This window comes from Esox lucius, chromosome 23 (assembly GCF_011004845.1).
Source record: "Esox lucius isolate fEsoLuc1 chromosome 23, fEsoLuc1.pri, whole genome shotgun sequence".
In the NCBI taxonomy this organism is placed as follows: Eukaryota; Metazoa; Chordata; class Actinopteri; order Esociformes; family Esocidae; genus Esox; species Esox lucius.
This window is the reverse complement of record NC_047591.1, coordinates 8,847,608-8,874,569: the sequence shown is the minus strand read 5'-3', so window position 1 is coordinate 8,874,569 and position 26,962 is coordinate 8,847,608. Positions and strand designations below refer to the sequence as shown.

At 42.1% G+C, this 26,962-nt stretch overlaps 2 protein-coding genes across 2 annotated transcripts; one reads left to right on the top strand and one right to left on the bottom strand.

Moving 5' to 3' along the window:
* Positions 1–1,671: 1,671 nt before the first annotated feature.
* On the bottom strand, positions 1,672–10,453 carry zbed4 (zinc finger, BED-type containing 4). Its single transcript, XM_010887115.4, has 2 exons — positions 10,246–10,453; positions 1,672–6,495 (listed from the first exon to the last, which is right to left on the bottom strand). Exon 2 carries the CDS (start codon positions 6,316–6,318, stop codon positions 2,482–2,484), a length of 3,837 nt encoding a protein of 1,278 aa, XP_010885417.2. The 5' UTR covers positions 6,319–6,495; positions 10,246–10,453; the 3' UTR covers positions 1,672–2,481.
* A 1,616-nt stretch (positions 10,454–12,069) lies between these two features.
* On the top strand, positions 12,070–24,763 carry brd1a (bromodomain containing 1a). Its single transcript, XM_010887112.5, has 14 exons — positions 12,070–12,363; positions 13,558–14,124; positions 15,510–16,336; positions 16,542–16,707; positions 16,915–17,046; positions 17,216–17,344; positions 17,495–17,807; positions 17,993–18,292; positions 18,954–19,514; positions 19,813–19,942; positions 21,943–22,076; positions 22,581–22,690; positions 23,047–23,201; positions 23,437–24,763. Exons 2-14 carry the CDS (start codon positions 13,567–13,569, stop codon positions 23,618–23,620), a joined length of 3,699 nt encoding a protein of 1,232 aa, XP_010885414.2. The 5' UTR covers positions 12,070–12,363; positions 13,558–13,566; the 3' UTR covers positions 23,621–24,763.
* Positions 24,764–26,962: the final 2,199 nt, after the last annotated feature.

Here is a 26,962-nt window from a genome sequence, read left to right as displayed (position 1 = left end):
ATATATATTTGACCATATTAAGCAATGGATTTGAGCTTTTTTTCTTAAGTATAAGTCTTGATTTGACTTGTAAGGCAGTGCTTGTGTCACTTCATTATAGTCTGGCAGATGCCAGCATTTTTAATCCTTGCTAAGTAGTCACGTCAACCATGCTAACTGAGCCAATGCTTTTTAAACAGACCATTTTCAGAAAAGTACATTTTTCAGATTTAGACAAAGTTCCCTGGCTACTCTGTCACAGTGGTGTGTCTAGGTCCAGTTTAACATTAGCCTATCAGAGGTTTCATTTATTATTTTTTAACATATATTATACCCTTCTATACATACTGCCAATGTTGGCAGCACGTGTATTTTATGTACACATTGCGGTACACAGGAATTGTGAAATGGGAGGTGTTTTCCATGTTTATGCAGTGATGTAACCTAGTACTTAGAGCGATCTGTAGAACCATTAACACAGACTATGAACACAAGTAAAACTGGCAGGTAGTATCTAACCCTTTCCAGTAAGAACACTTCCATTGCCAAACATTTTGATACAGTAGCACACAAGAAATAGAAAATCTCCACCGAAAAAAAATAAAAATAACATTCAGTTATATTTGCACACCGAAGGTTATTTTTTGCTTCATATACTGAAAGTCAAAACAACTTATTTTAATATAATTTTTAACACTTAGTTTTGCCACCAAAAACTGATTAGGTCTTGGCCCCTGTGCATAACCAGCAGCTTGTAAATACAGTGTGTGTACAGTGTCCCAGGTTATGATACATTTACTATTGTTAAAAGTTGTCAAATGCCAGCAAAGCATCACTCAAGTAACCAGAATAAGTTTAGACTTTTACCAATAATGATTGGTAACTTATTTGATCAAATAAACTTGGATTTCCTAACATTGTGATTATTCAACTAGTATTTGCAGAAAAGGGTGTTTCTGCCATCTCTTAAATGATTAGTCGTAGACCCAAAAATATCCCACCATGATTAATACATTTTCTATTTTTATCAGTTTTTTGATCTTCAACCAAAACCGAATGTTAAAGGGACCATGACCAAACATATACTTCATTTTAGTTAAAACTAGGCAACAGCCAATGCCCATAAGAAAGAGATTGGCCACATCCTCTGAAAGGTTCAACCTTTAACTCATCTGACCATCATACATTCTTCCTCAAGTCTGAACAGGTGTTTTGGCTAACCTATCATGTCTGGTGAAAAAACAAACCCTACATTCCACAGTATTGGCCCCAGATCAAAGGTCAAGTGTGCTTGGCGGTAACACCGATCAACAACTACAGGAATCTTTTGATTGTAATCATTGCACACAACCAGTTTTTGAACATAATAGAGCAATCATAATTTTACCAGGGGGCATTTGGTATTACTTGGGTTGTTCTTTAAATAAGCATTTCATTCTTTATTTGCCCAGGTTCACTTTGGTTAGAATATTAGGTTTTGGTAAAAAAAATAAAAGAAAACTGACCAAAGGTAAAGAAAATAAAATAAAATCAAGAAGTGGAGAGTTCTTATGGCTCTATAAATAATGCTTAATAAAGGTAAACAACATGGCTTGCAAAAATGGATTGAAACAAGTAATCTCCCCTACTGAACATATTTCTTCTGCAGAATACATACATCATGAATAGCAACCACGTTTAATAAAGGAAAACCTTTATTTACAAATGACCATAACATTTTAATGGTTCCAGTCTGAATTGTTACACATTTATCAAATCAAGTTCAGAAATCATTATTTATAAAAATGTACAGTACATTATCCTGACAACAACCCATAATTTAATCCCTTGAAAATAAACTTAAAATTGTGCTTAAGAGACATTTCAAACTAATTGTTAATTCTGAAAAATACAGCAATTGTTTTACATAATATTAAGAATAATTTCAACAAGTAAAAAAGCTATTTCTAATCGACAGTACCATGAGCCACAAATTCACAATGAAAGAATTAAATAATATAATAAACTTAAAACATCTTTCAGTCACAGCATTTATTTTTGGGCCATGTGTTCATTTAGAAAAAACAAACTTTTTTCTCTAATATATTAAGCCATTTAAATTGAACGACTTAATTTGCGCATCAGAAAAATTATTTACAGCATTTTGACCTGAAGTAGTTTGGATAAGGCACAAGTAGCAAGAAAAGACAACTTTGACATTAAAAAATAAAAATCAAGATACAGCAATATATATTTACAACCCCTACAGCTAGATACCCCTCCCTCCCTGACACACTTTTCACTGAGTCTTGGACTGATGTCAGTTCTAAAGTGTTTCAACAGTAGTACACATAAAATGCAAGTAAGAAAACCCTCATTTACAATTCCAAATGCTCTTATGTTTTGAAAAATGAACCTCAGTGTATTATCTATTCTCATTTTATTACCCCTGAATCTAAAAGTCATTTCACAGTTATATGAATAGGTCCTTAATAAGGAGCTCCTCATAAGCAATGGGTTTAATCAGTACTGATAATAAATTAAGGGTAGGTTGACCTTTAGAAAGAGAAGCCCCTCCATGTTTTCTAGTAATGGCCTGGGCTGATTCAGAGAACAGTTCACACTGGCTGTGCTGAATAGGGTCTCTGCAGGAACAACGCTGGGAGGGCAGCCCACGTAGCGGACAGCTACTTTGGCAAGGTCAGGCCACAGTAACTTCTTCAGGTTCCAATAATCAAGTGGATCACAGCTTTGATCAAGGATGTCCTCATCCAAGTATTCCAACACTGCCAGCTCTGATGATTTAGGCTTGTCCTCCTGTTTGATCTTGTGTCTGATATCGTCCATGAGCGCCCAGAGGTTGTCCTTGTTGTTTGAGGGAGAGCCATTAGATGAAGCTGGTACCTCTCCACAACATCCATTGGATAGTGAAAGCTTTTTCTCAACTGAGGTAGGCAGGGACACCTCAAGTTCTGAGATGAGATCCTGCTTGCATTGCTCCGCCTCTTCTTCCGTGAACAAGGAAGTCTTGTACCGTGGGTCCAGCATTGTCGCCCAAGTGTACCTTGGGTCGTGTAGGGTCGAAGACATCCGGCTCACCATGGCTTCCTTCAGAGACTTAAGCATGTTATCGATGCCCATTGTCTCGTCAAACAGCATGTCTATTTTCCGGTTGAGGATGTGTATCAGTGGTATGACTTGGCCTAGAGTGGCAGTTTGACTGCTCATCTCCCTGCAGGCCACTTCAAATGGCTTCAACGCATTGCACACAGACTGCATCACTTCCCACTGGTCGCAACTGATCATTTCCCTGAAGTTGCACTCTATCGACATCTCGTCAACTGCTTTCTTTTGTTCCACCAGACGTTCAAGCATGAAAAAAGAGGTCTTCCATTTTGAGGGAACGTCCTGGACGAGGCCATTTTCAGGTAGCTGGTAAACCTTTTGAAGTTCGGCCAACTTCTCCTTTGCTTTGTCTGAGCGATAAACACGCTCACAGATCTTCCGAGCAATGCTTAGAAGGTTCTGGACCATTCTCTGACTCTTTATGGCTTCGCTCACAATGAGGTCTATGGTGTGTCCAAAACACTGCACGGTGACATGGTCATTGTCCTCCAGAACGTTTGCGATGGTATTGTTGTCGGTTACAGTGAATCCTTTATTCAGCCCACAGGAGCTGATCCAGGTGTCCCAGAGGTATTCAAGCTGCTTCTGTATATTGAGCATGTCATGGTCACACCCTATCTGTGATACACTGAGGAGAGCAGAGCAATGGAAGTCATGACCCTTAGGCTTAACGGAGGATTCATACGAAACCCAGTGAGCAGTAAGAGTCAGATATTCCCGATTCTGACTGGTAACCCAGATGCTCGTTGTAAAATGGACAATCCCACTGTCAGCCTCTTTAAGGTGTGTAAGAACAACCTCCTTCACCCTCTCATACATGTCTGGTATGGCAGTGCTGGTGAAATATGAAGAGGAGGGTAGAGAATACTGAGGTTGAAGGTACTCCAGTAATCTGTTCAAACCAGTATTCTCTACTAGGGCAGATGGCTGAAGATCCAGTGCAAGCATTTCTGTTATGAGTTTGGTGATTTTTTTGGCAACTGGGTGGTATTGATCAAATCTTTGACAGTTTTCTTCATACACAGAAGTGTCAGCAAGTTCTTGTTTAACATGATTTTCAGCAGACTGCACATCACCTGAGACAGTACTGTTGCTTTCAAGAACATGCCCATGAAATCTCTGCATGTGCCTGAATAAGCAACTAGTTCCAAGGTTTGTCGTCTTTTTCCCCCGGCTTATTGTGCGGCTACAGTGCAAACAAACCACCTTAGTGGGATCAGCAAGGGAAATAGAAAAATGATTCCACAGTTTTGATGTCTTTTTACTAAACACAGAGTTGTGTGGCTTTTTCTCTCTTGCAGGGCTGCCAGTCAGTTTGGCTGTTCCAACCTCAGTGGCAGAGAGAGTCCGGTAGGGATGAGGGGAGGAGTCGTCCTTATCATATGTGCTTTTTGGGTTTCTGAGGACATCAGGGTGCCTTCTCATTAGATGCCTCATTAAACAGCTGGTTCCAAAGTCTCCACGTTTCCCCCGGCTAATGACACAGGGGCAGTATCGGCAGAGGGCTTTGAGCTGGTCCACTGGGGAGACGATGAAATGGTGCCACACTTCAGATTTAACCCGTTTCATTATTTTTTTGTTTTGTTGGAAAATAGAACTTGCCATGTCCTCTTTTAGACCTGAACCTTCTATTGACAGGTCACACGGGGAGGATAGATGTACGTCTTCACCATGAAGTCTAAAGGAGAGATTGAGGGAGGACTCTTGTTCTGATTGGTTCATTGCGTCATCAGACTCCAACTTTACATCCATGCTTTCCTCTTCATTATGGGGCACTTCGTTAGACATAGTTTCTGGGGAAGATGGCACAAAGGGGGTTTCTTTTTTAATATCCAATATGGAGTCAGGCTGAAGTTGAATGCGAGACAGCAGTGTTGGTGGGTTTGTATATGGCGGTGGAATGCTTGAGCCTTGTCCATTTTCTTCTATTACAATTTCTTTGTGGGCCCTCCACATATGGCGAATCAGACAGCTAGTGCCCAAGTCCTTTCCATTTTTACCCCTGCTAAATTCATTCATGCAGTGTATACATACTGCTTTGGAACTGTCAGCAGGTGACAGGTAGAAATGCTTCCACACAGCTGATCTTCTACGAGAACTTGAGTTCTTAGGAGTTGCAATGAGGCGGTCAGAACCTACTCCATCCATGGCTTCTTCATTATGGATGTCGGAATGTGATGAGACTGTGCCAGTGTCATTTTTGGCAACTATTTCTAGTTTTGGTTCTAGTTTTGGTAACACTTCTTTGGATGATATGTCAGATCCCTCTGCTGAAGAGGTGGACGGTGAAGTGTTCTTTTGTGAGGTGGGAGTAGCAATGCTAGCTGCCAAATCTGCATTATTTGGTGAGTTTGAGGGAGGTATTAAGGATGAGGCAACAGAAGCAGTGAGAGTATTTGAGGAGAGGTCACCATCTTGTAAAAGCACAGTGGGATGAGCCCTTCGTACGTGCCTCATTAAACAACTTGTACTGAGGTCTTTCTCGTTCTTACCTCGACTGAACTCTTTCATACAGTACATACAGATTGCTTTGGTACTATCACGTGGAGAAATACAGAAATGGTTCCATGCAGGAGATTTCTTTCTTGGATTAGCGTTAGCGGGATTCCTAATGGATGACAATAGGCTTTGGGTGACGGCATCCATCGCAACATCATAAAGAGTGCTTGTGTATCCACTAAGCATACTATTGTAATCATCTGTATTGTCCTCCATATTGTTTCTAGTAACAAAGGGGCCTACAGAGCCATCATACAATAACCCTTCATCCTCTTGGGCCCCCTCTAAAATATTTGGATCCTCCTGTTCTTCCTTGATATGTTGAGACGTGTCATTTTCTATCTTTACCTCAGTGTTTAAACATAGGCTTTTGTTTGAAGTGGCTGGAGAAGTAGGCCTAGGAGAATCATTTTTGTCACATGCCTCATTGGCTTTATTGACAGACTCAATTTGTAATTGTCCATCGACCTGAGTAATAGGTAAATTGTCTTGTTCTTCCCCCTGAATTGATACCACAATGGAAGAGTCTTTAGCCAGTGTAGTAGAAGGACAAGTGGTGTTTTTTGCATCTGCAGTGTCATGGGGGTTAATGCTGTATGACTTAAACACATAGCCATCTTGACCCTCGATTTTAAGACATGTTCCCTTGGCCTCTCTTTTCTTGTGTTCTATACCATTTGTTTCAGAGTCTACTACATCTTCACTCTTAAGAGAGAGTTCTTTCTCTCCGTCCATCTTAACCGACCAATATTCTGCGAGGGAAATCAAAATTTATCGCATGAAACTTGCAAAAGTTCATGAATCATGGATGTGTATGCATTCCTCAAGCTAACGTTTCAGGCAGAAGGAACAAGTTTGTGGTATTTTCTCCATTGACAATTTAAGAGACATCTCCAACTCTTGTAGTGTGATCTGAAATGAGACAAGTGAAAATCTGACGTCAAAACAAACATTGAAACATCAGCTAATGACAAAAACATTGCAATATTGTATCACAAACATGTATATCAATTAGAAGGGGGGCGGGGGGTCCCAAATGGTTTGCGAGTGACAGGAAAATCACCTATTTGCTGACTGAATAATTAAATGAAAAGAACAAATATTGACTCAATTCATGAGTCAGTAACACCCAGGGCACTGAGGACCCCCTACCGGCAAACGATAACTTGAGTTGTGATCCTAAATACAAGATAGTAATACAATAATACAAAATAGGAAGCTTAGTGATTAACACTTGTAAAAGTGTGCTTTGTAATAGGTACATGTATAACCGCATTGGACATACAAATAGAGTACTCTTTGAGAACTAAGACAAGGTTTAGTTACAGCTGCAACTATTGGACTGAAGTATTTTCCTTAAAAGCTCAAAGGGTGATGTGCAAGGTTTGTGAACGGCAGGGTATTTTTTAAAAGAATGAATCGTTTGTGGACTGCAAATCACTAGTAAGGCCATGAACACAGATCCCCTTGCATCTAAACCTTGTGTACATCTCACATTCCTTTGTGGAAAGTGTAACTGTCTATTATGAATGACATGTAGGGGGACAAGACAACTTGATAGTGGCTACCATGTCAACTACAAACCAGGTACATGCTGTGTCTTTATCATATGTTGGATTGACCAGGATGCTAATGTTTTTTGTAAAAAAATAACTGATTGAAACATTCTGGTTGAGCGAACAGCGTGCAAAGTACCAGTTCGGCATTGGATGTGCTACGGAAGACAAATAGACTGTCCCGATTTCAACGAGTTTCTGCAATAAAGAAGGGCATTAATCACAAATTGGAAATCAGAATATTGAGGGAGAAAAACAGGTTAAAAAGACTTAAAAAAAATAATTTGGTAGGTGCCAAATTGAAGAAGCAGACAGCAGGTTTTTGAGACAAATGCCAACAGTTGCAAACCAAACACTAGGCTGGTAAACACAGAAATATTGGCTATGCCTGAATACAACAGGCTGTATCCAAGAGTATTTTCCCCCCATATAATAATGGGTAGTTAAAGTGCATTGATTCAAATGGAACTGTTAACAGGCATTGCCTTGGGAATAACTCCCTGATTAATCCGGAAAACCTTTATAAACTGCTAATATTGCTTGCCTGGCATTTGTATATCCTGAGAAAGTGTATTGTATAATTTTAAATTGCAAACAATCAAAGCAACCATCTCACAGAATTTTTGTAGACATAAGAGAAATTGTCTTTGGATGTAATGGTCTTTATATGTACAACAATGTACATGAATATTACTGTTTCAGTATACCCTTTGTATGCATAGAAACAGAATGTATTGGTCCTTAACCAATCACAGCCTTTCTTGTGGGGTTCACAATCAGTAAATCACCACCAGAGGGAGTTTGTTCCAATTAAATCCATTCATTGTATGAAAAGTGTTTGAGCATTTCATCATAACTTCAAAATTAGTATAAAGCCCCTCTCTAGAAATTTGATATACTTGTGTAAAATAATCAACTGGATCCATGGCAGGGGTACTAAAAACTGCAATACATCCAGAACAGATCTGTAGAAACAACATCAAATCACCCTGAAGGCTTCTCTGCATTAGCTCCCAGCCTCATTCCAGGTTGAATTGAAAATCCTACTGCTAACTTTCCAGTTTAGTCATGGCAATGCCACTGCGTATTAAGAAATGCTCTCCCTCTGTAACCCCATCCTCACCCTCAGGTCAAGTGACAGCCTGCACCCAGGACCAAGCTCTGTTCCATCTGGGGATAAGGCTTTCAGCTCAACTGCCCCCAATCTCTGGAATGTCTTTCCAAATCATCTGAAAGAACCAGACTGGATCCTTAAACAGGGCCCACATTCCTCTATAGGAACAGTTTCTAATGATACCTGTGTTTTTTTTGTCCCTTGTAGCATCAGCTGCGTGCTTTGTGTCAGTTGCCCGGTCTAGATGTGCTGTATGGTTCTCATTTTTATTTCATTAATTATTTCATGCATCAAAATGTCAGTATAATGATGTGGTGTAACATATTGTTTCATATAACATGTAGCTACTGTATGTAGCTAGGCTTTAAGCAGAGAATTGCCAAGGACCTTACAATAGAATCTCTATTCATGTGTGCCTATACAGTATGTACTGGGATTCTCAGAATTTTAGATGTAGCCTATTGTGGTTTAATGTCCTGTATTACTTGCTATACTTTCTGCAGAAAAATATGACATGAGAAAACAACTGAATCAATCTGTGCTAAAACATGTATGCTCACCATTCAAAGACAATGGAGAGTAAGCAGCAAAGGGGGGGAAAAAAATGTGCATACCAAGCAAATATCTTGATAAACAGAACTGCATCAGATGTATTGCCATCACTAATATATTAGCAATGCATTGTAGGTAGTGTGAAATTATACTAGCCTATGCCTGCCTTGTAACTAGTGACTTTGATGGTGCTCTGAGTCTCACTGAGACCCACCATCCAACCAATTTAAATCTAATTGGTTTCCATTTTGGTGAATCCTTTTAACTTTGGTGCATCACTTAACGAAATGTAGAGAACACAATAGGATACAAAATTATTTGTTAATGTTTATCAAATTAATAACCTGTTTAAACGATACAGGTGCCATAGTAAGTAAAAAATGTTTGGGAGAAATAATGCTTTAAATGAAACGGTATACTGTACTTAACTACCAGGGACGTTGAGGAATGTTTCTAGAGAAATAATACAACCTAGATAAACAATCTTTATTCATGAGTTCAGCCCGTGAGCTAACAATCATGAATGTTTTAACCATATCGTATCCACTAGCGACAAAGATGATCCGATTTCACCATTTATTAAATCATAACCTTAACTGGCATGTGGACGAAAGAATACTTGTATTGTTTTACTACTCAAGATACTGCCCAACTTCTAGCAGGTTAACCTATAAGACTGACAGACAGCTAGGTATCTGCTATTACTATAAGTACTGTAGCCTTAGTTTGTGATAAAGCCAGTAGCTATAACAGTCTGTACTGAACCTTATTTCCTGATCCAGCTTCGTGTTAGCTCATAAATTAGCTGGCTAACTTTTCCGGGTAGCGCAATTAGCTATCTTACTAGCAACATCCAGTGATAAGATGTTTGACATGAATTTGCTTTTAAATAGTAACTAGCTAAGTAACTTTGGCTACTTAGCTCAATTAATAATGTGAGGTAAATTTGTGTGTTGTTTATTGTTAACCCTAACAGGTAGCTATGATTTTAACAGATTACAGATTTTACTGTAAGCTGGACAGCTAGCCAGCCAAGTTAGCAACGTCAGAGTCTGAAGCTAACTAACGTTAGCTATGTCATTAAACCTACGTCGTTACACAAAAACAAACATCCATGCACACTTCAGTCACATGGGTTTCTAAAACAAATCTGAGAGCATAACAACTACACTAACGACTACACTTTTCACACCAATAAAACGTATACAATTAGTCAATTTACAAATTGGGGACAGTGTTCAATCTAGGACGGACTCTGTTCGAGACAACAGCTAGCTAGCTAGGCCACACACAAATAACCTGGTAAGGCAGAACCAGATCCTGCCCTGGCAATAGAACAGAAGAACCACACGGACCAACCGAATCAGCACAATACTTACGACGACGTTGGTTTAAAAAGAGACCCATTGAAATCCTATTACAGCAACATAGTATACGTACCTTGAAGTCTTGCTGTATTATTGAATTGGTTTCGGTTACTAAACAGTTAAATATGACACATTCGATTGATCCAGAGTGGGTATTACTTCGCTGCTTTGTCTCCTTAACAGTTCACATTCAGCTGTAGCAGCTCCACACAGCGTTGGACGGAAGAACACGCTTTTATGATGTCACTGGGTTGAAGGGTTTTCCAATATGGCGACGGGGGTAATAAGAAACCATAACATTCGTAGATTAACCGACACTTCCCAATGTTTGTAGAAACGGTTTTATGCGCTATTGACACTGTGTGCGTATGCCATTCCCAGTTTACGAACAATAATATTTTTTCCTGACTGTGTTGTTGTTTGTTTTGCCTGTTAATACATTTAAACATTACCAATTATTTCTAGAGCTAGACTGATCTCTTACACGGATACTGAACTGGTCTGACGTAGGACCAATGGTAAACACCTAAACATTGTGTTTCATTTGTAATTAATTAAACAAATGAATACGGACAATTTTGAGTTGTCTCTCATTTCCGGAATCACTGGCGTTTACCATATTTGGTTTTATTGAAATCATTGCTTTATAATCCATTGTTCACAAATGTGTAATTTAAATGTAACTACATTTATAGTTTGTCTAAAAACAGCATTAAAATGCATTCCGTGTGAATTTGACAACACAAACCTTGAATAAATTACTAGATTTCGCATAATGCAAATCCTCTTGCATGCTTTGTCTGAAATTCAAAGGAAGAGGACAGTTCTTTCTCAATAGGGCAGATGGGGATTTCTGAGGTCTCCTACTCACGCTACCTCATGACCTCTAGGCTCAAGCACCGTGCGTAGCTGCGCTGTGCGTACTGCGTAACGGGTGGGACTACGCTCGAGCATTGCATTGTTGTGGGGGAAGAGCCGAAGTACTCACCTCCATGAACCATGCTACAGCAAGGATTAGCCAGTAGAATTTGCGTTTTGCCTTCATTTTAAAAGTGCCTCGTTGGAAGTTACGCAAAATGAATACAAACAGGAAAAGCATGCATTATTTGAATTAAATCATGCCAAACAATGCTATTGTATGAATTATTATACATCTGTTAAAATGTCAATGTATATGACTATATAATTGCATTGGGGCATAATTACATTACAAAGCCTCATCGATGGATTGTGGACCAATGTAGACTAATCAATGACTTGATTTACTTGCATGTAAAATGTAATTCTTTTTATTAGGGACAGATCTCTTTCTTACGTGAAATCTGATCTAGATCAATAATGAAAAATGTGGAGATAAGGCAGGTTGAGGAAACTAAATCGATGGGTCTCACATTACTCTACAACTGGTCTAAACATATACAGTGAACTCTAAAAAACATTTGAACAAAAAACAACTTTTTGGGTCTTGGATTTGAAATGATACAGTGACTATAGGCAGGGGTTAAATTGGGATTTGTGAAGAGATGTAGCTATATTTTCCAGTTATATCTAAAATGTTAATCATTTTGGCCAGGTGGAGTACGGGAGCTCAGCTCCTCATAGGTCTCATTTCCAATACGTGTGCTGGAGCATACGGAATTCTAATAAAGCCACAGTGCAATTTTAACTGATTTATTTTTTCGTGAAATTAAGTAAATGTTGTTTTGTTGTTGAATTGTATAATAACATTCCAGCCGTTTTAGCAGTATCTAGTCCAAATATGGGACGATTTTAGCGTTTAAATCCATTTGGAAGTTATCCAATTGGGCACTTTTATTTTGAAATTTAGACGCAAATTCCACTATTGTGGCTTTAACATTTTCTGTGGCTAGCTTCACAGAGAAGGGCTAGAGCTTGCAGTTGCAGTAGCCTCAAACGGTTCTAGGGAGGAAGCCAAAATAGGAAGACCCATGAATAGTCCTTCAGCAAATACCTTTATGCTCATGATTGAACACAATATTGCATTTACCCAGACACCGATGGCACCAAACTGCATTCTTCTCCTTTATTACTGAAAAAGCCTAAGCATCTCCCGTTGGATGAAAACATTGTGTACGGAATTACTGCTGCTGAGCAGGCCATATCGCCATTGCTTTCAAAGGCTGCTGACTAGCTTCTATCTACAATCAGCAAAACTGTTTGTAGCTCTTAGGTATGTGCTTTTATTTGTTTTTTTATGTGCATCTTTTCTTCTATTATATGTAGAGCATGATCATCCATTCTTATATTAATTTTGCAGGTGTTGTGGAAAGCACGGTATACTTTAAAAGGGCTCCCTTGCCTTGTTTTGTTTGACGCCATTTGCTAGGTTGCTAACTGTAGCTAGCGTTAGTAGTGTTATTGTTAGAGACGAGCCCACACTTGCTTCCTATGCGCTATTTGATTGTAACGCTAATGTGTCTCGGTGCTCTTTCGCCAGGCACCTGAAAAAAAGACACCCTCTCAATGCCATGTTAAATGAAAGCGTGCAATTTATTATTGTGCAGTTCATAGTCCGTGTGGGTGGGGTACTGAGCTGGCACTAGTAGATGAAACAAAGTTACCAATTTGCCAAAATGATTGTCTCAAGGCAAAACCTGTGTGTCTTGTTCTTTTTGTTTAGGCCTAGCTCTTAACTGACCGAATCTTGCAGCCTTACGTTTATTAGCCCACGAATATATATCTTTTTTACATCAATATTGACGCTGGACAACTACCTAAAGCCAAATTAATTATCTACGTATATGCATTCCCGAAATGATTCTTGGTATACACTTTTCATTCAACTCTTATCTGGAAAGCAGTTGACTTGCATTGTTCGGGTGGTCATAGCAGTTATCTCACGTTGTTGTTGGTGTTGTGGGAAATCTGGACATCTTTTCTTGTGGGACATCTTTTGAACATAAGCCATGTCTTTTTAATTTTTCATTATCCACTTGTCCTCAATATACGTTTAGGTGACACTTTTTTTGTTGTCATTTGGCTTAACAGATGCTCTAGTCTTGTTTTACTGACCCTCCGTTCTAGTTTCAAATGCAATGAAATGTTCAAAGATCACATGTGGATTAAATTGTCTAAAACAGATCATACTTCATCGATCAACAGATGCACCATCTTCCAACTGTCAGTTCAGTTGCTATAGGCTGATTGTTGATCCTTGTTGACATAATCTTGGTGTTTGTCTCCTCGGCCATACCCAAATTCACTCCTCAGGCAGTGAAACCAGTCAAAAACAACAGATTTTGTACACCACTGACATTACATTGTGTTTGGATGGCAAACTATTCCCGTGCTGGGTTTTCTGTACCTCACTGTGTTAGAATACAAGCTGATGTACCTGCTTTTCTTCTGACGTGTGGCTCTTCAGGTGTCCAGGATGAGGAAGAAGGCTCGTCACCACAGAGTCCCCGTACCTCAGCGGCCACCCTCCCCAATCCGTCCGTCTCCAAACAAACCAACTCTGACCTACGCCCAAGCCCAGCGCATGGTGGACATGGAGATTGACGGCCGCGTGCACCGCATCAGCATCTACGACAAGCTGGATGTGATCTCAGACGACGACCCCATAGCCCAGGAGATTATGGAGTGCAACAGCAACAAGGAGAACACCGAGAAGCCCCAGCAGACGCTGCTTCGCTCTGTCCGGTTGAAAAACAGCCAGCAGAAGAGGAACGCGGCAGTGGCAGCGAATAAGCACTCAGCGCACGGAGCTACAGCGGCACAGGTGGCACCGGCAAAGGCCCTTCCAGAGGCCAAAATCCGGACGGTGGAGTATAATCTTCCAGCCGTCCCCAGGAGGCCCCCGGCATATTACACGTATGTGGAAAAGACATCTGAGGAGCTGGATGAGGAGGTAGAGTATGATATGGATGAAGAGGACTACGTCTGGCTGGACCTGGTCAACGACAAGAGAAGGAGTGAGGGTGTCAGCCAGGTAGGCCTGCCCAGAATTCCTAAATGTCATGATGGGAGCCAGCAGGGACAGACCTGCTTGTTCCCGCATATAAACAAAAATGAATGTAAGATGATGCATTACAGCTTTGTATAAATAACTAGAAAAGGGCTTTTACTAGAATGCATTTTTGTATTTTTCTATAGCAGCTCCAATATTTGTTTTATGCTCTTAGTTTCAATATTCTTGATGTTTTTTGGCAGGAATTTTCAGATGTTCAGAAAGTATTTTTCTCCATCTTAAATGAGCACATTAACTTTCCTAATTTATGAATTAGCCATGGCTGCTGAAATTTGTTTTGAAGCCAAGTTAAGTCTGCATGTCAGTGTCCGTGTGATGTAGCTGAAACAACTTTTTGAAGTCAAAGGAGTTTTTATGTTAATTTATAACTACAAAAACTACAAATGGCATCAACAATCTTTTGAAAATGTGTGCCAGTCGGTTGTATGACTAAGTTTGGTGTTTTGTAGTTTTAAAGCTGTATAGAAAATTATAAATGGCAGCGTCAAGCTGCACGCTTTCATGCTGTTTGGCATGGGTAGCTTTCAACAGTCAGGATAAGTAGTCAAGTTAAGTGGTATCTCAGAATTCTTTTCATTTTAGCCAAATGAGCCGTTATGCATTCTTCTCAATGTTGCCACACATGGGATGTACTTTTGTATTTTTTCACCTATTTATGTCTTCCTCTGCCTGTATTTTTTTGTTGCAAGGGCAAAGCTGTTTTACATTTGACATGTGTCATTTTGCAGACCGTCTCAGTGCATTTATCTTATAATATCTAGGTTGGAGAACCACACAACTCGGTAGTACTATGTACTGATCTTCAGCAATCAGGAAAGTTAGTGCTGAATAGGAAGAATGCTTGAAAAAATAAATAATGCTGATAGCAGATATTGCAGAGGGGACTTGTCAACCACGATGGGGGAATCTTGGAGCAGACAGGCCTTCCAACAGAGGAAGTTCAGCTCTGTTTTGTAAAGGTTGGGTTTCAGGTGATCGGCAACATCCATGTAGAAGGTGTTGCCTGTGCTCAGTGAGACCAGGAAATCCCTGCTGACACTGCCTCCCCAATCCCTAGTAGATTTACTTTGCCCAGTGTCTGTATGTCCAAGTGTTTCTATATGTAAATGTTTTCCCATTAAATTCCATGCCACTCGAAATGCATTGAGATTCAAATATAATTGAAAGACCAAAACGATTAGTTGTATCAAGGTGTTTTTTCAAGCACATAGTCAGCTTGCATTTTTGTGACCGTACAGGTGGCAGCATAAATTAATAATAATAATAATAATAATAATATCTTCCAACACACCCATCAAATAACCAAACCCATCTTCAAATGCTGCTTATCTCCCTCCGACCACCAGGTGTCCCACAACGTGTTTGAGTTCCTGGTGGACCGCTTTGAGAAGGAGTCCCGAATGGAGAAAGAGAGCCAGGGCCAGGACAAGCTGACCGTAGACGAGGACGCCGTCTGCTGCATCTGCATGGACGGTGACGGCCAGGACAGCAACGTCATCCTCTTCTGTGACATGTGCAACCTGGCCGTGCACCAAGAGTGTTACGGTGTCCCCTACATTCCAGAGGGCCAGTGGCTGTGCCGGCACTGCCTCCAGTCGCCCACCCAACCGGCGCACTGCGTGCTCTGTCCCAACAAAGGCGGCGCGGTGAAGAAGACCGACGACGACCGCTGGGGCCACGTGGTGTGCGCGCTGTGGGTGCCAGAGGTGGGGTTCTCCAACGCCGTCTTCGTCGAGCCCATTGACGGAGTGCGTAATATCCCGCCCGCTCGCTGGAAGCTCACCTGCTACCTCTGTAAGGAGAAGGGTGTCGGGGCCTGCATCCAGTGTCACAAGGCTAACTGCTACGTCGCCTTCCACGTCAGCTGCGCCCAGAAAGCCGGACTGTTCATGAAGATGGAGCCCGTCAAGGAGGTCACGGAGACCGGCGAGCCGACCTTCTCGGTGAAGAAGACCGCCTTCTGCGGGGCCCACACACCCAGCGGCTCCGTAAAGAGGCCCCTCAGCGTCTACGAGGATGCAACGCCTAAAAATGGATTGTGTTCTCGGAATGGAGAGAAGAAGCGCGGCACCAGGGCGAGGAGGAAAGGCAGGCAGAAGAGGAAGAGGAGGGTGGAACCACAGCTGGAGGAAGAAGTCCTACCTGTGGTTTTGCCTAGTTTTCCCCAGCAAAGGTAGATAGATTAGTTCACCTCGCCATTCATCTGCGCACAATGTAATCATCTGCTGCTGTATAGTGAATGTAAAATGTACCACAGGTATAGAAGGTAAAAAAAAACACCAACAAAAACGGGTGTCATTTGGTTTTAGACATAGGCATTTACTTAATTTAATTAGCAAAATTAAAATATATTTGCTATCGTCTCGGCTTCTTCCCAGGTTAAACACCATCCTCAACCAGGTATCTATGCAGAAGAAGAAAGCGTTTGTGGAGCTGGCTCTGAACTACTGGACTCTAAAGAGACAGGCGAGGAATGGAGTACCACTCATCAGACGACTACAGACCAGTCAACAGTGCCACCAGAAAACCCACATGGCACAGCCGGTTAGTCAGACAGTCAGTCATGCACTTCTGCCCCTGTTTCTGACAAACTTGTCCTCCCCTGGTACATTCCATTCCCACTCCAGTCTCATTCCAATGTACCCCTACTTACCGTTGAAATGTCCAGTGTCCAATCCCTGATGTATTATGATGCATTGGCCTTCTAACTCTTTATGCATGATTCTGGTTCGTGTGCCATTCCTACAACAGAAGGAGAGTGAAGAGGAGAGCAGGGCTCTCAAAGAGCAGCTCAAGGAATGGCATCGTCTCAGACACGACCTGGAGAGAGCCAGGCTCCTCCTGGAGCTCATACGAAAGAGGGAGAAACTGAAGAGAGAGGAGGTAGGTCAGATAAACTGCCCCCCACGGCAACTAACAATGTATTAATACAGCTCACGAGACAATTCTAAGATTGTCATTTGATCTGGGCCCGCGTGCCCCCACCACCAGCTCACCCTATCTCTGACTCTACAGCCGTACAGTATAGAATAATGCCGATTATCTCTCTCAGATGAAGCTACAGCAGAGTTTGCTGGAGGTCCAGTTGACTCCATTCAGTATCCTGCTCAGGGCTGTGCTGGAACAGCTTCAGGAGAAGGACCAGGCCAAGATCTTTGCCCAGCCAGTCAACGTCAAAGAGGTAAGGCTTACTTACTGAGATTCCTCACTAATCATGCGGAAACCATTTTTATTTGTTACTTTTATGTGTGTCTTCTATCCATGCTGGAGGTGTATTGAAGTTGTGTAGATAAAAGACTGGACTTTACACGAATATCTCAATGCTCTATAGGTTCCTGATTACTTGGACCACATCAAGAACCCCATGGACTTCTCCACCATGAGGAAACGCATCAACGACCAAGTGTACACCAACATGGATGACTTTGAGTCAGACTTCAACCTAATAGTCTTTAACTGCATGAAGTACAACAGTAAAGACACCTTCTTCCATCGGGCAGCTGTGCGTCTTCGAGACCAGGGCGGCGCCTTGATCCGCAAGACGCGGAGGGACGTGTTGCGGATCGGTTTCGAGAAGGACACTGGGATGCACTTGCCCGAGCCGCCCAAGATTGAAGCACCACTGCCGTTTACCTGGGAGGACGGTAAGGCCTTAGAGCAAGAACGCTGGAGAAGTGTAATAGATAGATCAGTTAATTTAGAATAAATTGGGGCTGCACCGATCTAATCCAGGGCCTCCGTAATTCCACTTATCGAGGGTGAATGTTTGTTTAGTTTACGTCCCACCAAAATGACTCCGTGACAGTGCTATCTGATGATCTTTTCCCAGTGGACCGGTTATTGGTCCCCGCCAACCGGCAGCACATGCCTCTGGATGAGCAGCTGAAAGAGCTGTTGGAGAAACTGGACCTGACGTCCTCCATGAAGTCCAGCCCCTCGCGCTCCAAACGCCTGAAACTGCTTAAAAAGACCATCAATGACGTGCGCAGCGAGATGAGCCTGAACCTGAGGAGGGTCTCCCATCCAAGCCACTCCCACTTTTCCTCCAACCCGTCCTCCCATCCAGAGAGGAGTAAAGCGGTGGAGGGGGAGGGGCTTAAGATCAATGAACCAAGATCCAACGATGAGGGTAGGTCCCCCCCCACGCGCCTGCAATCAGAGAAATGCTATTTTTATGACTGCGGGGTGGCTTTTTTAGCCTCATAGCCCTCATATCTCCAGGCACTGTTGCATGTCGTTACATGGTGTCCGGAATGTCATGTGCTCCTTTGTTTTGTCAGCAGAAACTAGATTTTACTGGAGCTAGGTTAAGAATGAACCATAAACGCTAACCCCGAGTTAGTCACGCCATCACACACTGTGCAGTGTCCTGAGCCATGCTAATGTGCTACTACGTGGTCTGTTAATGCTACCACACATGATATCCCTCGCCTCAGGGTATACCTTTGTCTGCCTGATGGGGTTGGATACTATTGTCGCTCTAATGGCCGCATGTTCTCACGTCTTTAACATTGTCACGGTTTGACAGAGTTGATACGTAGACTTCATGAAGGCTAGCTGCCGCTTTGGTAAAAACTAACAGGAATCCAAATATACAAACAAATAACATTGTTTTTATTCAAGTCTTGGAATTTGGCTATGAATACTATACATTTTCACCGTAAGAATGATGTACTTTAAGGAATGGTACTGGTGTCTCAAGAAGATTTCTCAGTTTTCATGTTTCTTTGGGATTTATTTGTAATGTTCTGATGTCTGCGTTTCATCACTGTGTTCCCATTCTTTGACAGGTGACAAATCATTACCTCCTAAATTAGAACCCTCCGACTCCCTACCTCCCCTTCTGAACTCTGAGGACGACTCGGAACCACCTACGCTCAAACCGATGCACCCCACGCCCACCCCTAGCCCGACGCCTGACAGCAAGACCCACCAAGAGCTCCAATTAGAGCAAGAGAAACCAAACAGCACTTCCTCCACCAGCCCCAATCTCCCTCTCAACGGCCTCACCGACTCCCAGGATCCCCCGCTTCCCTCGGAGGGGGACATAGGTGTTGTGGCCCCCTCCGCCCTGGCCCAACCACCGGGGGCAGTGAACCGCCGCACTGCTGTGCTCTTCAGGAAGTCAAAGAACTCCAGCCCTGTGAAGAAGCAGGTGGCGACAGGAGGAGGCGAGGCCCAGACAGGGTGCCCTCAGCTGGGCACTAAGACCTTCCTGTCAGTGGTGATTCCCAGGCTGGAGACACTTCTCCATCCCAGGACCAGGAAGAGGAGTCGCAGCGCGAGCGGGGGGGACAGCGAGGGGGACAGAGACAGGGAGGACGAGTCCCCCGTTAAACGCCTTGACACCGGTAAATAGGGGTCTTGTCATGATGGGACTCAAACATAAACCCTCAAGAAGAACTAGAAAAAAATGATAGCTGTTTTAAGTTGAATGTAGTAACTGTAAGGTGCCCTGGATGGGAGCGTTAATTCCATAAAACTAAAATGTACTAAAAGTATTCTGAAGGAACGGAACAATTTCCCTTATGCATATTGTCATGAATTATCAACTAAAAATAACTCTAAAAAGCTTGAAGTTGTTTGTCTATGGTATTGTCGGTTTATGATCAGTATCCTGACTAACCTGCTCTTCATTTGTCTCCTCAGGCTTGTCTAATGGTTTTGTGATGGAGGAGACTGAGAAGGAGCTGGGCGCCAGCAGGCCTCTAGAACCCAGGAGACGCTGCGCCTCGGAGTCCAGCCTCTCATCTAGTGGCAGTCTGCTGGGCAGCACCAGGTAGGTACATGAACCTCACCCCAGCCATTCCCCTGCATTTATTTACATTACTGTTCAAAGGGTTGGGGACACTTAGAAATGTCCTTCTTTTTGAAATAATTCTTTGTCCATTCAAATAACATCAGATTGATCAGAAATACAGTGTAGACATTGTTAATGTAGGTAAGGACTGTTGTAGCTTGAAATAGATTTTTAATGGAATATCTACATAGGGGTACAGAGGCCAATTATCACCAACCATCACTCCTGTGTTCCAATGCTTATCCACGTTTATAATTTTAAAATGCTAATTGATCATTGCAAAACCCTTTTACAATTAAGTTAACACAGCTGAAAACGGTTGTGCTGATTAAAGAAGCAATAAAACTGTCCTTATCTAGACTAGTTGAGTATCTGGAGCATCCTTGTGGGTTCGTGTACAGGCTCAAAGTGGGCAGAAACAAAACTTTCTTCTGAAGCTTGTAAGTCTATTCTTGTTCTGAGATATGAAGGCTATTCCATGAGTGGGAGGCCCTGGTGCACAACTGAGCAAGAGAACAAATACATTAGTGCAGGGCTACTCAATCCTGGTCTTGGAGAGCCCCCATCCTGTAGGTTTTCACTCCAATCCTAATTTTGCACACCTGATTCTAATCACAAATCAGGTTAGTCACAACAGGGGTTAAAGAGAACCTACAGGATGGTAGATCTCCAGGAACAGGGTTGAGCAGCCCTGCATTAGTGTCTAGTTTGAGACACAAACTCCTCACAGGTCCTCCACTGGCAGCCCAGACAACACATTTCAGGGAAGGCCTTGCTTATTTCAGCAAGAGAATGCCAAACCACGTTTTGCACGTATGACTGCTGCATGGCTCTGCAGTAACAGAGTCTAGGTGCTAAACTGGCCTGCCTGCTACAGTAAAGGAGATCCCAAACTGTTGAGAAGCTGCAATCCTAAATCAAGCAAGAATTGGAATACATTTCACTTCCAGAACTATAGCAATTGGTCTCCTCAGCTTCCAAACGCTTCCAGAGTATTGTTAAAAGAAGAGGTGATGCCACACAGTGGTAAACATGCCCCTGTCCCAATGTTGTTGAAACATGTTGCTGGCGTCAAATTCAAAATGGGCATGTATTGTTCCAAAAATAATTACATTTCCCACTTTCAACATTTGATATGTTGTCTTTGTACTATTTTCTATTTAATATAGGGATAAATGATCTGCACATGACCGCATTCTGTTTTTATTTGTATTTTACAAAGCGTCTCAACTTTTTTGGAGACAGGGTTGTATGTTTTCCTGGGAAAACAAAGATATTTCTAAGTGACCCCAAACCTTTGAACGGTAGCGTATCTGTGGTGCTGCACCACGCCGCAATCATTGGCACCATGCCCGAAAACAATTGAACATTTTATATTTCCTCTGAGGCACACTTTGAAGATGCTAGAAAATTCCACATGTAATTTTCCTCTGTAAAGAAAACAAAATATTTGGTATTTCTATTCATTACTTATCTATTTACCTAGTTTGCTTGTTGTGCAAGACAAATATTCCTGTAGTCGCCAGGCACATAGAAAGTTGCAAGTGCAATTGGGAAGGGAACGTGTGTCAGTGCGTGTGTGCGTGGCTTAGGAACGTCAAAGACCTGATGCCCATCTCATCACCATCCTCATTAAACCAGGAAGTGTTCACCATGGGCTAAGAGGGAGAACACATTTAATAGCCTACAACCATCATTTAACTTAAACAGAGTTGCGCAACCCACACTATTGCAAGGCATTTTTAATAGTGTAATTGTTTTCTATGAATCATATCATAAGAAATGTTACATACTTTCACAGTGCTCTCTTTTTACCATATTTATTGGCATTTAGTTTAGATGTATGCTGCAAATCTGCAACTCTTAAAATTGTTGTCCGGAAAAGGTTTTGGCTGTGTTTTGGTGGTCTTCAGAAGGTACATTGGTCATACAAGGCAGTGTGACTCACCTACAGGGTGGATGTGTTTTCCTGATTTCAGCAGCACTCTCAGTCTTCCAACATGTGGTAAGGGCAAACCGGCCCTGGTCCGGAGAAACACTGTGGATGATAAGAACGAGCTCATCGCCTGCATTGAAAACGGGAACTTTGCCAGGGCTGCCAGGATTGCTGCTGGTAAGTTGGACGTAGCAGTGCCATGTGGAGCACTAGTGGGCGTTTATACAGGTCGAATCTGCACAATGACGCTGCCACAAGCATCACCAAGGTGACACGCTGTCTGCGCGTGGAAACAGGTTGGTTCTACTTTGGTACGGCATGATGGGCGTGGTGATTTATGTCATATACCTTCAGCGTCGGCGCCATTCTACCGTGTCTACCTTTTTAAAAAGAGGCTGAGAAGCGGTTGGATTGTACCGAACAAGGCTTGAGATCCATTGCATGTTGTGTTAACGTCATACAACCCATTTCACACTAATGAGTTGAGCCACGAACAGTACTCTCAACAGTGTGAAACACTACGCCCAATTGTGTCCAGTGAGTACTGAGGGCATTTGACCTTTGACCCGTACGTGTTTTGTTGACACGCATCACTAACTTGTAAGCGTGGGCCTGGGAGTGTTCCACTCTGTGTGCAGTGAACCCGTCCTAACCTGACTGTCGTTATTCCCGCTTCTATAGAAGTTGGCAACAGCAATATTTGGATGCCTGCTAGTGCTGCAACGGTTGTTCTGGAACCTCTAAAGCTAGTTTGGGCAAAATGTAGCGGATACCCCTCCTATCCTGCCCTGGTGAGTGACAGTGCCTTCTCCTTACTCCTCACTCTTCACTGCTTGCTACCCCCTTCACAGATCTTGACTGAGTGAGCACCATTCTCACACACACACACACTAACTGTTTGTGTAACAAAGAGGTGACACACTCCCTACAGCGTTGTTTTGGCTTCCCCTTTTGTCCAGTTCCTCTGGGTGGCACAGTTGTCAAAGAAACAGGCCTGATGTTTGTTTGAAAGGACCTAGTGGACGCACCTCTTCATCACAAACGCCAGTTGTATGTGTGTGGGTGTGGGTGTGGGTGTGTGTCTTGTGTTATAAGAGCTCAGACAACACCCCCTAGTAACCCTGCGGTCCTTCTCCCATCCTGGTAGATTGTCGATCCCAACATGCCCAGGGTGGGGTGCCAGCACAACGGGGTCTCCATCCCGATGCCCCCCCTCGATGTTCTCCGGGTGGGAGAACAGATGCAGTACAAGAACGAAGAAAAACTCTTCCTTGTCCTCTTCTTCGACAACAAACGCAGCTGGTAAGGCACTTGTTTTTCTCCCAGTACACTGCAAAAAGGTAGGATCTTCTGTTAACATTGCCACACACTTTTCCCAAACTGTTTGTCAGTTGAAATACTAAACGTTTTACATCATCTTATTACCTGTTGAATAATTTGTCATCCTTGAAATGTGTTTTTGAGAATGTTTTACCTTTACCTATTTGTATCATCATGAAATAAAGTGTCACCATCTATTTAATTTTGTTTTTGTAAGGCAATGGCTTCCTAAGTCTAAGATGGTCCCTTTGGGGATGGACAAGACCATAGACAAGATCAAGATGATGGAAGGCAGAACATCTAGCATCCGCAAAGCTGTCAAGACCGCTTTCAACCGTGCTATGAACCACCTCAGCATCGTCCAGGACCAACCTGTCAGCGACATGAGTGACGTGGACTGACGCGCACACAAACGCACATAAAGTCGGAAGTTCGGGTTTGGTAGACGTGGACAGAACTTAAGCATACACTTGCATGCATGCAGACATATATATACTCGTCCCAACCGAAGACTTGCCTACTTTCTTTTCCCCTCCTCTCCATCGGTCTTTCCAGAGGTCTGTCCTGGCTGACTGTGTTTACCGGGTTGCTTGTCAACCACTCTTCCTCCTCAGCCCCGCCTGCTGGTCTGACAACTGCTGCTTTCATGAATGTGCCCAACCCTTCCCCCCTGCCCCCCCCCCCCCCAATCTACCTTTCTCCACGCTCATGTTCATGAAGCACCAAACTTAAAAAGAAGGAAAGACATTGATACAGGGAGGGTTATATAGACTTGCCCAAAAAATATCAGATGCTAATTAGAGTTTTTCTGTTTTTAAAAAGTTTTTATATGTTTCCCGTTGACCCTATGACTGTGCAGGAAGACTGCTGCCATGATCCTCCTCCATGCCTGTATGACCATGCCTCTGCCCAGATCGCTGCTTCTTTCTCACCTCACTCATCTTACGCCATTTATTTCCACTCAACAGTAACTACTATGTATTTAAATGAACTTTGTAAATAACTGTAATATTTGCCTTACTAACTTATTTTGTAGATTGAAAGAAATTGGTACTGTACAGTGGATTTTCTTAACTGTAGCAAAAGTATTTATACTTTTGGTGACTTATGTGAGCACTGCAGTGTGGTTTTTACGAGTGTTGTGAAAAAAACGGTGTAAAAAGCCATAGCAGTGTAAAATAACGGGGCTAAAATGTTTTCTTTTCTTTAAGTATTTACCGTGACATTTTTGGTATAATTTTCTTAAGTTATTGAAGTTGATCAAAAAGAAGCTTCCCTTTGGCATTAATCCTTTTGTAATCAGAAGATGTTTTTACAATGGTTTTAGTATATTTTTGTTCGTACATATTTATATGATTGAACATATATCTGTATAATTCAGATGCTCACCTGATGGGAAGTGTTTTGTTGTTATGGAAACCGAAAGTGCGTTGTTCTCAAAAAACCAAAAAAATGTGCTGCCCAGAGTTTTTTAATACTTCATTTGTTTGTGCGTGTGATGTATAGGTTTATTGCAAAAAAAGTTAAATGTATTTTATACATTATGAATTTGACTGTTACTTCTAGGACCTTTTAAGTGTAGACACAGGAAGATGGGCCTGTGTTTATTTATTCTAAACATGCATTACTTTACGTTTGGAGAATCGTTAGTTTTTATAGTGGTTTTCACATTATGTGGTGAATCATTGAGTTGCCTTTTTTCACAGTTACTTCTGGGTCATTTTGACAGTTTAGCTGTAGGACTTCATAACATTCTTTTTTTTAATAGGTTACTTTTCTGGGTAGCAATGGGCTGTTTTGGATACTTTCTTTTATACTTACTCAACTAAAAAATATATATAATTTTTTATTTTAAATCAGGTCTTGAAAAAACTTGCTGGGACTCTTCCTTTTTATTTTGTTTTATCAGGACAATGATAATAAAAAGAGAGGATATAAAACCACTGAGCAATGTGGTTCTTCTTTATTATAAACTAATTGGTTCTGGAGCAACTCAGGATCCACCATAGAAAAGGATGTAATGTTATTTGCAGAGTGACATAATAGGAAGCAGTACATCGCCAGGTGGTAGAACGCTGACTGAACATTTTTAAGAGGTTCAAATATTCATGCCATGCTAAAATACTAAGAATATTTTTAAAGGTCCATTCCAGTCACATGATCAGCCCACTGAAACTGACAAGCTCCTCTTTTCTATGAATATTTAACTTCCACTACGAATAGCATCTATGAACTTTTGCCACTGGCTGTTTTAATATCTTAACAAACCAGTAATACTTGTATCTTACTACTTGGAATTGGACCCATGTTAGCAAGACTGAAGAACTTTATACTACCAAATCTATTTCATGGCATAACATTTGTTTAATTCATACGTGAATGACACTGACGCAATAACTATCAATATAGGTGACGATAAGTAATGTTTTCGTCAAATGAAAAGATTAGACGAAATCCTTCGTACTGGGCAGTGGATTGTGGTCTGTATTTCCCCAAAAAACATGCAAGGATGCATACTTTGAAAATCCACCAGAAATAGTACACCATCCGGGCACCTTTGTTATGCTATTGTTTGGGACAATCTTCTGGCATACTATATACTGCGTTTTTTTTTTTTTAAGGGAACACGTAATCATCACAATATAACACCAAGTCAATTAAACTTCAGGGAAATCAATCCGTCCAGTTAGGAAGCATAAGCGATTGTGTAACAATGTCACCTGTTTTGGTGAAAGTGACAACAGGTACACTGGAGAGGCTACCGAAAGACAACCCCCAAAAAGGGAATGGTTTTGCAGGTGGTGGCCACAGATAATTGCTCTCTCCTTATCCTTCCTGACTTATTCTTCTCAAGTTTTGCTAGTGTCCTTGTCACTACCTGTAGCATAAGGCGGTACCTGTAGACCATTCAGGTTGCACAGGTAGGCAGCTCTCCAGAACGGCATATCCATACGTGCCGTCGCAAGAAGGTTTGCTGTGTCACCATTACAGTCTCAAGAGCATGGAGGAGATACCAGGAGAAAGGCTGTTACATGAGGAGATCTGGACAGGGTCGTAGAACGGCATCAATCCAGCAGCAGGACCAGTATCTGCTCCTTTGCGCAAGGAGGAACAGGAGGAGCACTGCCAGAGTCCTACAAAATGACCTCCAGCGGGCTATTGGTGTGAATGTTTCTGACCAAACTGTCAGAAACAGACTCCATGAGGATGGCAAGAGGACCCAATGTCCTCTAGTGGGACCTGGGCTCACAGCCCAGCAAGTGCAGCTCGACTGGCATCTGGGTTCCTCCTGGTGCAAGACAATGCCCGGTCTCATGCGGCCAGGGTGTGTAGGCAGTTCCTGGATGATGAACACATTGATGCCATTGACTGGCCCTCATGTTCCCCACACCTGAATCCAATTGAGAACCTTGGAGAAGTTATGTATCAGTGCATCCGGCGTTGCCATGTAGCTCCATAGACAGTCCAGGAGCTCACTGATGTCCTAATCCAGGTCTCGCAGCCCTCAATCGGTTGTTGATTTTGGTTTTCACTGAACGTTGTTGCGTCATTTTGTTCTCAATGAATTACACAATGTACAGTAAATATTTTGATCTTAAATATATTTAGTTCTTCGAGGCCCGCTGTGTGATTTTAGTGTCCCCTTAATTTTGTTTAGCAGTCTAAAACATTGTATGAAATTTGAGATTCAGAACTTGTCTCCAATATCTTCCCACCAATCCAAATCAAAATGTTCAGGTGAG

Bases quoted from the DNA above. Each gene is read 5' to 3' on its own strand.
- brd1a (XM_010887112.5), top strand. From the start codon at position 13,567: ATGAGGAAGAAGGCTCGTCACCACAGAGTCCCCGTACCTCAGCGGCCA. The intron at 17,808-17,992 runs GTAAGGCCTTAG...ATCTTTTCCCAG, and splicing joins GCCGTTTACCTGGGAGGACG to TGGACCGGTTATTGGTCCCC. The intron at 23,202-23,436 runs GTAAGGCACTTG...TGTTTTTGTAAG, and splicing joins TTCGACAACAAACGCAGCTG to GCAATGGCTTCCTAAGTCTA.
- zbed4 (XM_010887115.4), bottom strand. From the start codon at position 6,318: ATGGACGGAGAGAAAGAACTCTCTCTTAAGAGTGAAGATGTAGTAGAC.